Genomic DNA, 17,325 nt, shown 5'->3' with positions numbered 1-17,325 from the left:
CAGTCCTGTACAAGATCAGATTCAGCAGCAGGTCAAACCAGGGGCATCATTTCAGCTTTTTAAAATGTTATTTAACTAGGCAAGTCCGTTAAGAACAAATTCTTATTTACAATGATGGCCTACCCCAGGCAAACCCTCCCCTAACCCGGACGGCGCTGGGCCAATTGTTCGCCACCCTATGGGACTCCCTATCATGGATGGTTGTGATATAGCCCGGGATCGAACATATTTAATGCATTTCTACACAATTTAAAAAGTAAGAAATGCTATTTGGAGAACAGCAAAAACGAAATTGACTCCAGCCATCATCACCTCAGCTGCTGTAGCTTCATTCACCTCAAACACGTCATACAGCAATTAGCTGCGACGCCCTAGCTCAGAACTGGGATTAAAAACTCTAGTTTAATTTCATTCCAAGTAAAACGGCAGTTACCTAGCATCCTAGCCATCTACAGCAATCTTCTACCTCTACACTGTTTTAAAATAAATGTTGTGCTGTTCACCATCCCGCTCCGAGGGATGTTTGGTCCTAAAGCCACCCCGCTAATACTGCTAAACTGCATTTGTCTTTTAAATCGGGATTGGAATGATTTTAGTAGCCTATTTTAAATGGTTAGTATTGAGCTAGGGTATGGGGACTGCCATACCCAATTGACGCCCCTGGGTCAAACTACTTGAAAACCACATTGTGTACATAAAATCAAAACCTAGGTATACTCAAACCAGGTATGTCCCAAACTTATAATAAATGATGTAAAATACCTCCGGTCAACCACTCAGTATCAATTACATAGAACCAGCTCAAACTGACCCACCTACAAGCAGGCTGATATCCCATCACACAAAAACCACACAAACATGCGCGCACAAACATACACGCACACAGAGACACACACACACGCGCCCACTCACATCTAGACCATGCATACACACACACAGACACACACACACGCGCTCACTCACATCTAGACCATGCATACACACAGCCACACACACTCACAAAGCGCCTGTCTCGCAATTTTGCAATTGTACCAAATGAAATAAAGATGTAAGTGCATGAAAAACTTTGTGCAAAGAATGTTGAGCAATCTCCAGTCAGGGACAGAATGGCACGGCAGTACTGAAATCAATGTAAAAAAAACAACATAAAAAATTTAAAAAATCGAACAAACTTTATGTAAAAAGGAGATACCAACAAAAGTCTGCTACTCCTTGGTGGGATGAGTGGCAGTAGCAGGAGCATATCACACTATTGAACCACGCTATGGAGTAAAAGCTACGGTAAAGAAGCCTTATTATGGTAGTGGAAAGCAAGACAAAATCCCCTCACTGATTAGGAATAATAAAACCCCAGTTAAAAAAAAGCAACAGATAAAACATGAACAGTAAATTAGCAAAAACCCCAAAGGATATATAAAGGCCTATACAGCCTCACCAATATTTAAAGCCAAGATCTCTGTTCACATACTCTGTATTCTTTCTGAAAAATATACTGTATAATTCTTCCTACTACTCCCCCCTCACATCACACACCACCAGTGTAGGGCAGTCACACTGTACAACCCACTCAATGACACCGTAACTTTCCCTCTGTCCCCGAGAAGTCAGTCACATTCACCCCCGTGAGTGTGAAGTGTTCGAAGACTTTGGGCTTGGACGAAGAACTGACTTGAGATCCGTTTAAGGTTTCCCCACAGCACAGTCCCTCTGGCAGTGACCCTCCCTCAGCAGCTCTCAGATCAGCTCTCTGTTGAACAAGCCAGGTTTGAAGGTTCACCGTGGTAGTCCACCAAACACAAGGCCTACTCTCAGACCACCAGATAAAAAAGCATGGGATTTCAAAGTGACACCGCCACGATTTTCTCATCTCATTTCACAATATTGACAGGGAGCGTTTGAATCGACAAAACAAGAGACCAGCGTCAATCAGTCGCATTGGGAGGGGGGTGGGGGGGGGGGGGGGGGGGAGCGGCGCATGCCCCTTAGCACTGCTCAGACTCAATGAAGCCCTCCTTCTCCTGGCCCACGGGCTCCACCTCCGCGTAGGCCGGGTGACCGGACCCTCGCCGGAACTTCATGGCCGGCCACCTGCTGGGACGTCTCTGGAAAAGGGGAGAGGGATTAGAGGTCATTGAGGTGACAGACTAGGGTCAAAGGCCAAAGGTCTGCAATGCTACTGACCTGTGTCCAGGTTTAGGTCACTGTGCTACACCCTATTTCAGCTGAGCTCTCTCTGTAGCTGTCACGTTCTTCTTGTTTCCCCTAAACGCTGATCCTGGGTTAGTTTAGCATTTTCCCCACTAATGGTTAAGGTTAGGATTAGGGGGGGAGGAAGCTGATCCTAGATCTGTACCTAGGGAGAACTTCCCCCCGGAGCTACATATGGATGTATAGCGGTAGAAACAAGCGAGCACATTGTATTACAGACAGCGGAATATAATATATGGCGTTTCCAGAGTTAATAACCTCTTAGGTATGCGTGATTGAAACAGATGTATTGGGAGTAAATGTTATGACATTAATTGACACGCTCGCGCCGTTTGATATGTGCCATGTACTAAACCACTCAGTGAGTGATGAGAGCTCCGAGGGAGAAGCATTTGAATTCTCTCAGAGAAAATTGTTCCTTGATGAGGGATTGGCTCGTTGTGCGATAATGACCTTGAAGATTACGCATTTGTCATTTATTTTTCTCGAGGTTTAAACATCAATCAGTCTCATTACGACGTCCAAACGGTACAACTGAAACCAAAACCAATTCATTGCCAAAGCTTTCGTAGGCATTTATCATCAAAGAACCATGTGGAGCCATGTTTCACTGCCTGCGCCCTGTGAAAGTAATCATGCATATTTATGAGTTGGAGAAACAGGGATAAAGTGTAATGAACGCTGACCAGATTATGACTCTACTTTTTTTTTTTTGTGGAGGGCCTGATAGAGCGTTGGTCCCAAATGGCACCCTATTCCCTATATAGTGCCCTATTTTTGACCAGAGCCCTGTCGACAAAGTAGTGCACTAAATAGGGAATAGGGTGTAATTAGGTATGCACACAGAGAAACACAGTGGGAGTAGTTTGTTATTCCACCCTGACGTACGGGCGTCTAGTGGTTGGCAGACATATTGCCTGACCTTGGAAGGAAGCATCTGCTGGGGTAGGTTAGGAAAGCACACATCATAATCAAACCTGACAGGCAGAGAGAGAGGCAGAGAGAGAGACAGAGAGAGAGAGAGACTCCCTCACAAGCAGTTGTAATACTCTACTACCCTTAGGCTAGCATGGGTCTCAGCCTGCTGTTCTAAGGCACTTCAGGGGACATAACTGACCAACCGGTAAAGACAGTCCAGAATGAAGGGACTTCTAAATCCAGTGGTTACTTATGGACTGTTGACAAGTCAAAGCAATACATGTCTTTGTATATAAGCTTGATTGACATTTTTTGGGGGGAGAGTCATTTTGTATGCTTTCTTTACAGACATATGAGACACCATTAGAGACAGGTGAAGAGGAGATTCAGGGAGAAGGGAGCACACAGGGATTGAACAGCACACCGTTTGAATGTTGAGATAGCCACATAGTGGTATTATAGACTCACCTCGATGAAGAAGAGGCTTGCGGCTGATGTAGGGTGGTGGTAGATGTAGACAGTGACCAGGGCTGCGGCTGCCATGATGAGCAAGACCACGAGAATGCCCAGGATCAGGCTAGTGTGCGGTGGGTGTGTGTCCTTCCTCTCTGCAGCACTCTCCTTTGGCATCGCTAGAAGTAACACAGGAAAACCCGCTTTAGAATCTCTCTCTTGAACACAGCCCTTCACTGCATTTCTACTATTGAACAGTAGGGGACACTCGTCATTCGTGGGTGCTGCTGGTCTCTGTTTCTCCTGTTGTCACTAGGGCTTCTGTCTTAATAAACACGCCTGACGCTTGTGATCAACAATGAAGTTGACCAAATGTTATCATGCACGGCCTTGTTCAGCCTCAGTCTAATCATACTTACTCTGGTGGCAATTACCGCTCAACCATTGAACCATGCAAGAAACGAAAAGTGCCAGGTTCAAGTTCAACCCCCCCCCCCCACCCCAGAAAAGTTAATTGTGTTTTCCTATTGTTCCAAAAACAAAACTAACCTAGAATATTATCCGTTAATCCTTACCGTCAACTAACATGAGATTTTCTTTCTTTCTGAAAACGATGGAACATTCCGGATCCGGCTCAGCCGTTAGCCGACACTGCGCTTGAATGCCTGTGTGTGTGTGCGCACGTGCGTGTGTGTGTGTGAGTGTCTGGAAGGAGGAGATTAGCAACGTTGTGGCGTAACCTGTTTAGCTATTCATGAGTAATGTGCTACAGCTGAGGCACAAGAGATAATCCCAAGCCAAGGTTAGCTCATGGTGTTTTTGGATAGGAGGAGAGATGCATCTATGGATGGAGATATCGAAAGTTATCAGGCACTCTTCAGTAATGACAGTCCAGTTTGATAAGATGGGTGTATGGAGAGGAGACTCCATAATGATTGGCTGTCCTACTGAGAGCCTTAAGGAATGTGCACTGTCATCTTGAAGGCCTAATTGGCTACCAGTGAATTCATGTGTTCTGAATCACTAAAGCCTTGTTCACATTGGCAGTTTGAAGTGACTCAAATCCCAACTTTTTGCATATGCGATTCGAATCTGTTCTTTTTCCTGCAGACTGAACTGACAAAAAGCACATGGAATCGGATATTTCAAGCCACATTTCAAACCACCTTATTAGGTGGTTTGAAGTCGGATACAAATCTGATTCCTGGCCATGCAACTTGTTTCTGAATGGTCAAATCGAGTTTATTTGATCCTCAAGTGGTTTTTAGACTGTTATTTGGCATATCTTGTTGCTTGCTAGCTACTCTGTTGACAGTTTGACAAGAACTTGTGGTAGCTAAGTTGCTTGTTAATTGTTTACAAACAGATTAGTGAATGACTGTGCTTGAAATCTAAACTGCCAACTAGCTAGCTAGGTCACTGCTGTGGCTAGCCAAAAATGACTCGTTTTTTTATCTTATCCTTTGAGGCTTTAAAGGTTTTCTCGCTCTATGTTTTTTGAACATTCAAAGTAACGAGAAAACGTCCATGGCAGGCATTGTTGTCACCGTAACTCGCCACATCACTTCTGAGTGATAGGAAGCACGCGCGCCACCAATTAGCCTAGACCGCTGCGCACACACCTGTCATTACCATGTCAGCAAATGACTGCTGTCTTATCGCACACAAATCTGATTTGGTCACTTGTAACTCGCTGTTTGGACAGTCAGTATTCCAAAACGTATTTGAGAAACAAAACTGATTTTAGCATTAAGGCCTGCAGTGTCAACAGTTAGCACATTTGGTTCCTTGGAAGTTGTGAGAATGCACTGTATTATGGTTTCACATTGGTTGTGCGACCGTGCTGATAACAGAAGTGAACGCTTCTTATTTGGATGCAGTGAGGTTCTGAAAAACGTTTTACTCTGGTTCCTTAAGTTTTCCCGGGAGGTTTTATTCATGCTCTGAGAATGGAAATGATAAATTATTTGGAAGTTTTCAAATAACTTCCTTAAAACGTTCACATAATTTTTCAATAATAAATGCTTTTTTTATAACTCTAAGCACAGATGGGACACATGGAATTAGATTTCCTCAGGCATGAATCATGCAAACACATGTCTTGTTTATTGAGACACGGCATCAATGACTTATGATCAATCAATTCCAACCTCGGATCTTCGGTTCTCTATCCATGGAATTAGTCCACTGCGACACCAGGATGGAGCTAACATGCCATGTTTTTTATGCATACAAAGCTGTTCATTTTAGTCTATTCAAACAGACCCCATTTTCAAAAGAAGCAAACGTTCATTAAAAACATTTGTGGCCAATTACTCAGTGCGGTCAACACACCTGAACACACTTAACAAGATAGAGGAAAGTGAGAGTTTTGTTGATGCTGAGAACTGACTGTATATGCTTATAAATCACATTCTTAGAACATTATCTGAATGTTTAGTTTTCTTGTGGTTTTTATGGAAAGTTTTCTTCATGTTCTGAGAACAGAATTTTGAGCTTAATGATGTTAATGTGTACAAATTATATATATTTTTTGGAACATTCCCAGAATATAGCTAAGAACTGATATACAGTGCCTATACAAAGTTTACACAACCTTGAACTTTTTTCGCATTTTGTTGTGTCAGTGCCTGAGTTTTATCCATTTAAAGGATTTTCCACTTATCTACACACCATACTCCACTTATAATTCATTTTTATTGTGAAAAAATATATTAAAAATACAAAACTGAAATGTCATAATTGGATAAGTCTCCAACCCCCTGAGTTAATACTTGGTGGAAGCACCTTTGGCAGCAATTACAGCAATGAGTCTGTTATGATAGGTCTCTACCAACTTTGCACACCTAGATATGGCAATATTTCACCATTCTTCTTTACAAAACTGTTCAAGCCCTACCCAGGGTGAGAGCAAATGTTCTATGCCTGGTGAAATCGCGCATCATTAGCTCATTTTTATGGATGTGTCCACAATGAATCACTAGAAAACAGCTTAAACAAACGCAAATGCAGCTCCTTTGCTGTTATTTTGACTGCGCTGTTTGACGTGACTGTGTTCGCCAAAGTTGGCTAGCTAGCAAGCAAGGGATGAGAATGTTGCCAGCCATCATGGCAACGGAACATTTAGAACGAACGACTGGGTCGCGCTCATCGATTTGGAACAAAAACACTTTAACGAATGTGTTGTGTCTCTGGCCATCGAACCGATAGAACGAACGACTGACAAGCCAGCTTAGGTAGCAACCCTAGATTTGTGTTGGGACTATATCTCGTGGAAGGTTGAAATCATTTGAATAAATTAATACAAATTCAGTTTTTATTTGAATATGCTGGTAACCCATTGTATAAAAGTGGTAATGCCCTCGAAGCCGGTGTTTGGAGGATATATGGACATGGTTTGACTTAGTCTCGGGCCTAAGAACACACATGCTAATATATCCTGCAAACACCGGCTTCGACGGCATCATCACTTAATTAACTACTACTACAACTACAACAACTACAACTAGAACTACTAAAACTACAACTACTACTACTACAACAACTACTACAACTAACCTGATAATAAGATAGCATTGGCAAGCAGTTCACTCAGTCACAGCATCACATGGAACAAGTACATTGGAACACTCTGTTCTACATTCTTATGTCTGATTCCAGTGTGTGTGAGAGAGAAAGAGTCGCAGCAGCTGTCCCATCGATCATAGCAGGAGTGAGCTAATGAAGTGATTACAAAACAAATGGCCACAGCTTTGATCTCTCATCTCCCACAGATTTATGGCAACGTTCCTTCCTGGATCTTTTTATTTATTGAGATCATATATTTATATATTTACAGTATTTTTCTTATTTTCTTTTCTGTTCTCTTTCTTTGGTTTAATTAGTGACTAGCCACTCATCAGTGCCCCAGCCAGCTTCCTTCTCTCATGGCTCTCTGCTTTATTGATCTCCATAATCGCACAGGAAAACAGGGAGGTCCGGAGTGCTAATCAAACCTGTTTGCTAAAGCGTGGCCAATCACTGATGATTAATTAACATACACTGTAAAAAAATAAATAAATAAAAAAATAGCCCACAAATCTAGTTGTTTCGACCAATTATTATTAAGTAGCTGGTTACACTGTTTTTTTTTGGTTTACTCAGCTTTTCGGTCAAAGTGTTACCCGAATTGAACATTTTAAGTTGTCCCAAACTTAGCTCCAACATGAGAAAACGTGTGTGTGCGTGTAACCAGTTCCACAGCCTTTTTTAAATTTTAGGTAAGATGCCAAAATAATCATTTCTAGTTGACACATCATTTTTGCCTACGTTTTCTCGTGTTAGAGCAATGTTTGGTCCGACAAAAAAGTTCAGGTAACACTTTGACCGAAAAGCTGAGTAAACAAAAAAAGATCTGTAACTTGTAATCACATTCAACCATGCAAGGACCATAAAGTGCCAGGTTTAGGGCTGAGAGCTAAAAGGAAAACAAAGTACTACAGGTATCAAGATAACGTCATTGCAAAGAGTATCTCTTAGTCATACAGACCAAAAAATCTTATTTGCATTCTGAATGATGTGATAGTACATCGTCCACAGTGTTGCTGTATTTGTGTGTTTTTTCATGTAGTCAAAGCAGCTGGTAGTGCCAGCAAATAACATAATTTACATTAAGGGATATGGAGTGGGATTAAGTCTTGGAAAAAGTTACATTTTGAAATAGAGCTAATCTCTTATTTGGCAATCTTCAGAATATGCTCTTTCTGATACTACACTAAACACAAATATACAAGTTGATGTATTAGGAAATCAGTCGATTGAAATAAATGTATTAGGGCCTAATCTATGGATTTCACATGACTGGGAATAAAGATATGAATATGTTTGTCACAGATACCTTCAAAAAAAGGTAGGGGCGTGGATCAGAAAACCAGTCTGTATCTGGTGTGACATCAAACCGCTCGCCCACATTGCGCCTTTTACGGGATTCATCTATGAAGAGCACACTTCTCCAGTGTGCCAGTGGCCATCGAAGGTGAGCATTTGCCCACTGAAGTCAGATACGACACCGAACTGCAGTCAGGTCAAGATCCTGGTGAGGAGCTTCCCTGAGACAGTTTCTGACAGTTTGTGTAGAAGTTCTTCAGTTATGCAAACCCACAGTTTCGTCAGGGTGGCTGGTCTCAGACGATCCCGCAGGTGAAGAAGTCGGATATGGATGTCCTCCCGTGGACACATGTGGTCTGCGGTTGTGAGGCCGGTTCTCGAAAACGACGGAGGCGGCTTATGGTAGAGAAATTAACATCAAATTATCTGGCAACAGATCTGCAGTCAGCATTCCAATTGCACGCTCCCTCAAAACTTGAGACATCTGTGGCATTGTGTTGTGCGACAAAACGGAACATTTTGGAGTGGCCTTTTATTGTCCCCAGCACAAGGTGGACCTATGGATTGATCATACTGTTTAATTAGCTTCTTGATATGTCACACCTGTCACGCCTGCTCCCGCTTCCATGCTGCATCACATCCGGCCGTGATTTGGAGTCCCATAGAGCGGTGCACAATTGGCCCAGCGTCGTCCCGGTTTGGCCAGGGTAGGCCGTCATTGTAAATAAGAATTAGTTCTTAACCGACTTGCCTAGTTAAATAGAAGGTTAAATAAATAAATAAAAATCCACTCTCTGGTGCTCGAGTGTGCCAGGCTCACTTCATTACGCACACCTGTCACCATCATTATGTGCATCGGTGCTCATTGGCATCACCTGGACTTCACGTTTTGATTTCCTTCCCTATATCCGTTTCTTCTGTTTCATCCCCGTGTTAGCAGTAATGTCGTTTTGTTTCCCCTGTCCAGACGCTGTCTGTATTCTGTTCATGTCCGTGTTTCATTAAATGTTCACTCCCTGTACTTGCTTCTCGTCTCCAGCGTCTGTACTCTCAGAATGCTGATACCCATATTCGAAGCTTCAGGGAAGTTTTTGTTTTTTGTTTTGTTGGTGACGTCGGGTCCAGGTGCCGCTGCCGTAGGAACCAGGGGGTGCCTCAGCTGGCTCGTCGGGCTTCCACGCCTTTGCTGGCTTCGAGAGGTTTCCTTGCCTCGGTTGGCTCGGCAGGCACCCATCCCGCGTCATGCCTCAGGTGCCGCTGCCGTAGGAACCAGGGGGTGCCTCAGCTAGCTCCTCAGGCTCCCACGCCTCAGCCGGCTCGTCGGGCTTCCGCGCCTTGGCCAGCCCATTAGGCTCTCCCAGGTGCTAGAGGGGGGTACTGTCACGCCTGCTCCCACTTCTCTTCTCTGGCACTCGAAGGCGCCAAGCTGCCCTTCATTACGCACACCTGTCACCATCATTATGCGCATCTGCGCTCATTGGACTCACTTGGACTCCTTCACGTTTTGATTGCCTTCCCTATATCGGTCTGTTTCCTCTGTTTCATCCCGGTGTTAGCAGTAATGTCGTTTTGTTTTCCCCTGTCCAGACGCTGTCCGTATTCTGTTCATGTCCGTGTTTCATTAAATGTTCACTCCCTGTACTTGCTTCTCGTCACCACCGTCTACCCTCACAACACCTGTCAGGTGGATGGATTATCTTGGCAAAGGAGAAATGCTCACTAACAGGGATGTAAACAAATGAATGTACAACATTTGAGAGGAATAAGCTTGTTGTGCGTATGGAACATTTCTGGGATCTTTTATTTCAGCTCATGAAACATGGGACCAACACTTTAGAAGGTGCTGCGTTTATGTGCGTTTATATTTCTTTTGTTCAGTGTATATATATTTTTTGTTCAGTGTATATATATTTTGTTGTTTGTTCAGTGTATATATATTTTTTGTTCAGTGTATATATATATATTTTTTGTTCAGTGTATATATATTTTTTTTTTGTTCAGTGTATATATATATATTTTTTGTTCAGTATAAATGGAAGTCAAAACGTCTTACCTGTATGTGACCTGTATTTTCCATGTCCTCTTAAAACGGCTTGTAACACAAATTCTGCTTGTGATATCAACTTGTGATATCAACACACTAACATGTTAAATAGACTTCCTTAGGAAAAGTCACTGACTAAAAATGGAAGAGATATTTCAATGTTAAATTCATGATGGGTCAAAATTGCTCACTCCGCCTTTCTACACTCTTAGAAAAAAGGTGCTATCTAAAATCTGAAAGGGTTATTCAGCTACGTATCTCCATAGGAGAACCCTTTGAAGAACCATTTTTGGTTCCAGGTAGAACCCTTTTGAGATCCATGTAGAACCCTTTACACAGAGGGTTCTAGTTGGATCTCAAAAGGGTTCTACCTGGAACCAAAAAGGGTTCTCCTATGGGGACAGCCGTAGAACACTTTTGGAACCCTTTTTTCTAAGAGTGTAGAGTTAAATGGGTCTTGTACAGGGATTTTATGGTGCTGTTAACACCGCTGCCCCGACCATCCAAACCCACTATTTATTTAGGACTATGCTAGCCTTATAGAACACCAAAACATAAGCAGGTAGCCTACTGTACATTAACAGAAACTGTACTCAATGTCTATGTGTAATGTATATGTTCCTAGGATTGGGACTTTTATCGTGTGTGGATGGATAAGTGTGTTTGTGTGCGTGTGAGTGTGCGCGTGCATGCATGAGAGAGCGCTTGAGACACAGTGTTTGTGTGAGCCCTTAGTCTCAGAGCATAACGATTTCACCCCCACCACAGCACTACTCAAAATCTCTCCTTACAAAATGTCTTAGCCACTGTGTTAGAATGAATCGGGCAAACCCTTCATCAGTCCCTCATTGACTCATTTCGCATTCATCCCCTTCTCATTAGCAGGAGGTGTATGACCCATTTGGTTCAAGCAAAAATCCCCTTTCAACTACGTCATAAAACCTAAACTGTCTAGAAATATTAACTGACGCCCAAAATACACCACCAGCAGTGAAACTAGAGCTGGAACCCTCCTTTATTTTCTCACTTTTTTCCCTGGAAGGCAATTTGTCTGTGTTTGGGAGAAAAGTACAGAGTCCAACTGCCAAGCCTCACACAGTTGGAGGCAGCTGCTCCGCAGTAGCGGCTAGGCTGTTGGTCTGAAGTGTTTGCAAGGGTCTCCTGCCCAGTGCTCAGAGTGAGAAGGGAAGAGAAATCAACAGCCCAGCGTGGCTAACCAACAACCCCATAACAACCTCACAGACCAGTCTACTGCTGTGGAAAGTGTCCCAAATGGCACCCTATATAGTGCACTACGCTTGACCAGGGCCCATTAGGGGCATTTCACAGGGCTCTGGTCAAAAGTAGTGCACTCTATAGGGAGTAGGGTGCCCTTTGGGACACAGACCCAAGTTTCATCTGACTGACAGTTTAATCTGGTCTCATCTCTTGGAGGGGTGGAAGGAGATTTCCTTGGGTGTGGGTAAGCAAGAGGCACATCTAAGCCATTTGGCGGCAGAGACAGGGGTGTGAATGAATCCACATCGGGTCACACAGCTTTCAGCTGGCAAAAACAATAGCCTGAAAAACATAGTCAGTGTCTCGATCATGAAAGTGGATGACTATGCCTTTAACACTGCATGCATGGCTTTGAAAGGTATGGGTCGTGTTCCAAGTGGCACCTTATTTATTCTATATAGGGCTCTGTTCAAAAGTAGTGCACTATATATGGGTGCTATTTGCAAAGCAGCCATTGAAATCAAGGTTACATCGGTTTCTGCAGTATAATGAAGCAAAGTCACATCAGGACACAGCTACATGAATGGGACTGGGACTGTGGGGGGTCATGGCTGGAGTTCGAACCATCTCCCTATGGTCAACCAATCAGCATTCTCCTCATAAACGTTCTCAGCACATAAAACCTGCTGTACTTACTTAGCCTTCAGACAGCAAAACACAGAGGTTGGGCAGAGAAGATGAACTGAATGACCGCGTGGACACAGACCACGCTACGCTTTTACCGCCACATTACTGACAGCACGGTGTCACAGGGCCACAGCCATCCTCTCACCTGGCTAACGTGCCTAGCGAAGCTAATCAACACATAGTCTCCCAAATGGCATTGTATTCACTATATAGCCCTACTTTTGGCCAGGGCCAATAGTGCATGATACAGTGGACCAAGGGAGAGATACTTCTTCTCATCTTGCTTGGAGGATAAGGAGTGTCCTGTCTTCCTTCGAGTGGCCTCTGCAGTGAGACCGTAGGGCGCGTCCTGATTTTCCCTCATCTTATCACTTAGCCGGGGCTAATCGCCTTAGCGTTTTCTGCCGTGCTCCCGTGTTTCCCAAGGTGGAAGGACACGCACACTGCTGGATCTGCTAGAGATCCCGCTAAAATATGAACGTGTGTCCAAGCGCAAAGCTAGGCGGCGCTGCAGAGAGACGACGGGTACAGAGTGGAGCGGATGAGATGCACGAGATGTCCAATTCTAAATCCACAGCTAACGTCACTCGAAGTACTGCGTACATATGTCGTGTAGTGTTTTCAAATGCTATTGAACAGATGGTGAGAGTGGATGACAGTGGGAAAAGCTAGAGGCCGTAGACCTGTTGCCAACTTATGCTGTTCAACCTAGACGTGTGCTGGAGTCTGCGGCATTAGCGCTACACCAGCCAAGCCAATAGCCACCATTACTTTAGACAGCCTCTCCATATAGTCACATGGCTGGTTTGTGGTTGTAATCGGTCACATGCAGTGTGCACCTAAAGACATGGTGTGGTTTGGGCTGCAGCAGCCTTCGGCTCTGTGGTTTCAGTATGATCACACTGGCTCATTCCCTCCATCCCCTTTGGCTTTCACCGTAGGCCCAAATCCTTTCCCAGCACGCTTCCCACACAGTGATTAGGTCCCGAACGGCACCATATTCCCTGCATAGTGCACTACATTTGACCAGAGCCTATGAGCCCTGGTCTAAAGTAGTGCGCGCTACAGAGCAAAGGGTGCCATTTGGGACGCATCCTGTGAAACAGGTCTGGTTTCTCCCAAATGAAAATGGGCACGCAGAGATTTCGTCTTGTCCGACATCTGGGAAGAGGCTGTGCCACGAGCCAGCGAGTGAGATAGGCAATGTTTGGGTAAGGACGATAAGAGACACAGATTTCCAATTCCTCTCTGGGAGGAAATGAAATATTTGTGTGGTTTACTCACGAAGTGATGGAGTTGAGACTAATTTTGGAATTCAAATGTCAGTCTAACACTCTCTCTCTCTCTCTCTCTCTCTCTCTCACACACACACACACACACAGTGTGGGTGTAGCTAATCAGCAGAAAATGTTATTTAAACATTTAATTTTGTTAAATAGATAACCTGCTGTGGAGAGGTGTGTGCGTAGCAGAGTCGACCATATACCAGTAGTACCTACATCCTGTTGAAATGGAAATGTGTGTGAGATTGTTGACCACACCCGCCTCTTCTGAAATACCCCTCATACTGGAATCCCCCTTAAATTCCTGATGACATTGAGTTCATTTGTCAAGGGTCCGCACTCCAAATTGTGGTTTTTCATAGTTCTATTTATTTAATTCGGAGGCAACGAGGGCAAATTAAGGATGTTTTAATTTGGGTTAATCGCACCAGTTCTGAGAGCAGTGGTTCCAAGAACTTGCTGACATTCACATTGAGCTTCAGTCTGCGTGTATGTTGATGGCGTTCCTTCAACTATGAATCTCTCGTGTTCCAAAGGCAACTATGACCCACTCTCCCTCTCTAACACCCACAAAGGCTGCATCCCAAATGGCACCCTATTCCCTATGTAGTGGACCACTATGGGCCCTGGTCAAAAGTAGTGCACTATAAAGGGATTAGGCTGCCATTTCGGGGGACACACACACAGACACCATGATTGATCAGTCCAATCCCAAAACTTGGTATAGTTAGCCATTTCAAATCAGCCTCTGGATGAGGTGCTTCACCACTGCCTCAATGAGCTGCTCCTTCCCTTGGCCTGTCCTCCCCAGAAAGCAGAGCAATCTGTCAGCAGTAAATACACAGACAGCAGCCTTGGATGTAAACAGAGCCCCGGATATAAACGCAACATGCATCTACACAGGAAAAACACAACAACTGAATAGTCAAAGGAACAGGGAAGGGGATATATAGGATGGGAAAACAGAGGCTTACCTCCATTGTCTTTAAGATGCAGAGCAATCTTGGTGTCATCTGGAGAGAGAGAGAGAGAGAGAGAGAGAGAGAGAGAGAGAGAGAGAGAGAGAGAGAGAGAGAGAGAGAGAGAGAGAGAGAGAGAGAGAGAGAGAGAGAGAGAGAGAGGAGAGAGAGAGAGAGAAGAGAGAGAGAGAGAGAGAGAGAGAGAGAGAGAGAGAGAGAGAGAGAGAGAGAGAGAGAGAGAGAGAGAGAGAGAGAGAGAGAGAGAGAGAGAGAGACAGAGAGAGAGAGACAGAGAGAGAGACAGAGACAGAGACAGAGACAGAGACAGAGACAGAGACAGAGACAGAGACAGAGACAGAGACAGAGACAGAGACAGAGACAGAGACAGAGACAGAGACAGAGACAGAGACAGAGACAGAGAGAGAGAGAGAGAGAGAGAGAGAGATGACCTCATTATGACCTCTGTTTTGTCTGTGGTTTGTGAATATCCCCACAGCCAGAGTATTACATACAGAATCCCTATGTCTGTTATATGAATTATCGGATCTCTATGCCCACAGCTCAGAGCTGCCTGACAACAACAACCACTATTAACCTCAATACTGGTAAAGAATGTGAATCAGATATTCCAAAATAATCATTAGCGATTATTACACAGGTTTATAGACAAATGTAACTTTTACTTTCCAGTTTATATTTCATTACTAGATCATCTTCATTTGAAAAGTGAATTTACTCAATGTCTGAATTTTTCTTGCATAATGCAAGAGTAAGAAGCAGCCTGGGGTTAAGCAACTATGAAACATTTAAATTCACTGTGAGAGGTGTGATATGAATTTATATAGGATCCACATTATGTCAATTTGCCACATACTCTACATGAGCCGGTGAAATGCTATGGGTGCCATTGCACCATCTCAATGATCAAAGATAATCAAAGATAATTTAATGCATGCAACCATTCCCTAGAATAATTTCCTAGTCTAAGAAATGCCACGGTCTATGAGATAAGGTGTATGACAGCGAGGCAGGAAATCAAACTCGATTACCAATCCTGTGCCAGTGTCATGAATATGAACATTTATCAGAGGATGACATTAAACTGTGACAGTGAAGATTCCTCAAAGCCGCATCACACAGTATCTGAACACATACAGGATACAGTATTACAGTATTAAAGAATGAACAGTGTTAGGAAGTGGGAGGGAACAGAGAGCTGCCCACACCTCACCATTGCCTCCCAGTATCCAGTCTGACTTGACCTTGGACCTCTACAGCTGAGGAGACTGGGGCGGATCAGAAAACTGATCCTCCGTGCTTGTCAAGAAGTGTGAGGCTCTTTCTGTGTGTCAGCTTCACGGCACATACCACAGACAGACAGACCTCCTGTTTTTTTTATGCTAACACACACACACACACAGTCTCACACACATAGCCACGCACGCACGCACGCACACACACACACACCACATCTGTTCGCAGCTCACACCCCTGCTCCTCAGCGTGTTTGACCTCCAGAATCGTTGGGGTTTGTTTTCGTCTCTCAGCTGGACCTCTCTCACACTTCTCTCCACCTCTTTCCCGCATTCAAGGCATCTGTGCTCACATCACCACCTCCACCTCACTGAGGGAACGTCTTTAAAAAGGGGCAAACTGGGATTAGTACCTCCATTTTGGGATTTTTTAAATTAATGATATATAGCGATTGATTTTTGAAGAATATAATTTATAGATGCCTCATGAGCTTTGTTGTTTTTCAAATCCCAGATTGCCTCTAACATTGGCTGAGAGAAGTTATACCTACCAAGGAGAGCATAAGAGGGAAAAGGTCAAGGACTGAAACACTAAATATAAAACAGAGATTAGGAGAATGAAATGAAACCCTGCCCTCACACCCATGAAATGAAAACTTGCCCTCACATCCATGAAATGAAAACCTGCCCTCACGTCCATGAAATGAAAACCTGCCCTCACGTCCATGAAATGAAAACCTGCCCTCACGTCCATGAAATGAAAACCTGCCCTCACGTCCATGAAATTAAAACCTGCCCTCACGTCCATGAAATTAAAACCTGCCCTCACGTCCATGAAATGAAACCCTGCCCTCACATCCATGAAATGAAACCCTGCCCTCACATCCATGAAATGAAAACCTGCCCTCACATCCATGAAATGAAAACCTGCCCTCACATCCATGAAATGAAAACCTGCCCTCACATCCATGAAATGAAAACCTGCCCTCACATCCATGAAATGAAAACCTGCCCTCGCAGTGGAAAGCCATACGGAATCCTAGGACATAATCCTAAAATTATTACTTTAGAACAGTGAAAAGTATAGCTGGAAGTCAGAGTTTGTGTAGTGTGGGGTACTGAGAGCCAAAACCTAGGGCATCTGCTTTAGAGATCATCGCCGACTGGAGCCGGATCTAGAACCATCTAACCCAGAACCCACAGGTTACTGCAGGCTACAGGTTTAGCCTTCATCTTTTCATCAATTCCACAAGTCTGGGAAACCAAAGAGAACCTTACCATATGAACTATTATGAATGTCAGAGAGCACACTGAATTCTTCTGCTTTACCACTCTGCATTAAACTACTACACTCTTATAAAAAGGGTTCCAAAAGGGTTATTTGGCTGTCCCCATAGGAGAACCCTTTTTGGTTCAAGCCTTTTGAGTTCCATGTA

The 17,325-nt window shown here is 43.9% G+C and overlaps 1 protein-coding gene across 2 annotated transcripts in view; it reads right to left on the bottom strand.

The window, feature by feature from the left end:
* Window positions 1-1,963: 1,963 nt before the first annotated feature.
* LOC129822772 (plexin domain-containing protein 2-like) overlaps window positions 1,964-17,325 on the bottom strand; it is a 178,813-nt gene continuing 163,451 nt past the window's right edge. The window contains exons 12-14 of one of the 2 annotated variants that reach the window (XM_055881169.1): window positions 14,652-14,690; window positions 3,595-3,758; window positions 1,964-2,102 (exon numbers count right to left, since the gene is read on the bottom strand). In XM_055881169.1, coding sequence (XP_055737144.1) covers window positions 1,983-2,102; window positions 3,595-3,758; window positions 14,652-14,690 — 323 coding nt within the window. In that variant the 3' untranslated portion in view covers window positions 1,964-1,982. The remainder of the gene's footprint in view (window positions 2,103-3,594; window positions 3,759-14,651; window positions 14,691-17,325) is intronic. The other variant, XM_055881170.1, reaches the window with a different exon arrangement.

The sequence above is a fragment of the Salvelinus fontinalis genome, chromosome 25, assembly GCF_029448725.1.
Source record: "Salvelinus fontinalis isolate EN_2023a chromosome 25, ASM2944872v1, whole genome shotgun sequence".
NCBI classification, from domain to species: Eukaryota; Metazoa; Chordata; class Actinopteri; order Salmoniformes; family Salmonidae; genus Salvelinus; species Salvelinus fontinalis.
This window is presented reverse-complemented; position numbering and strand designations above follow the sequence as displayed.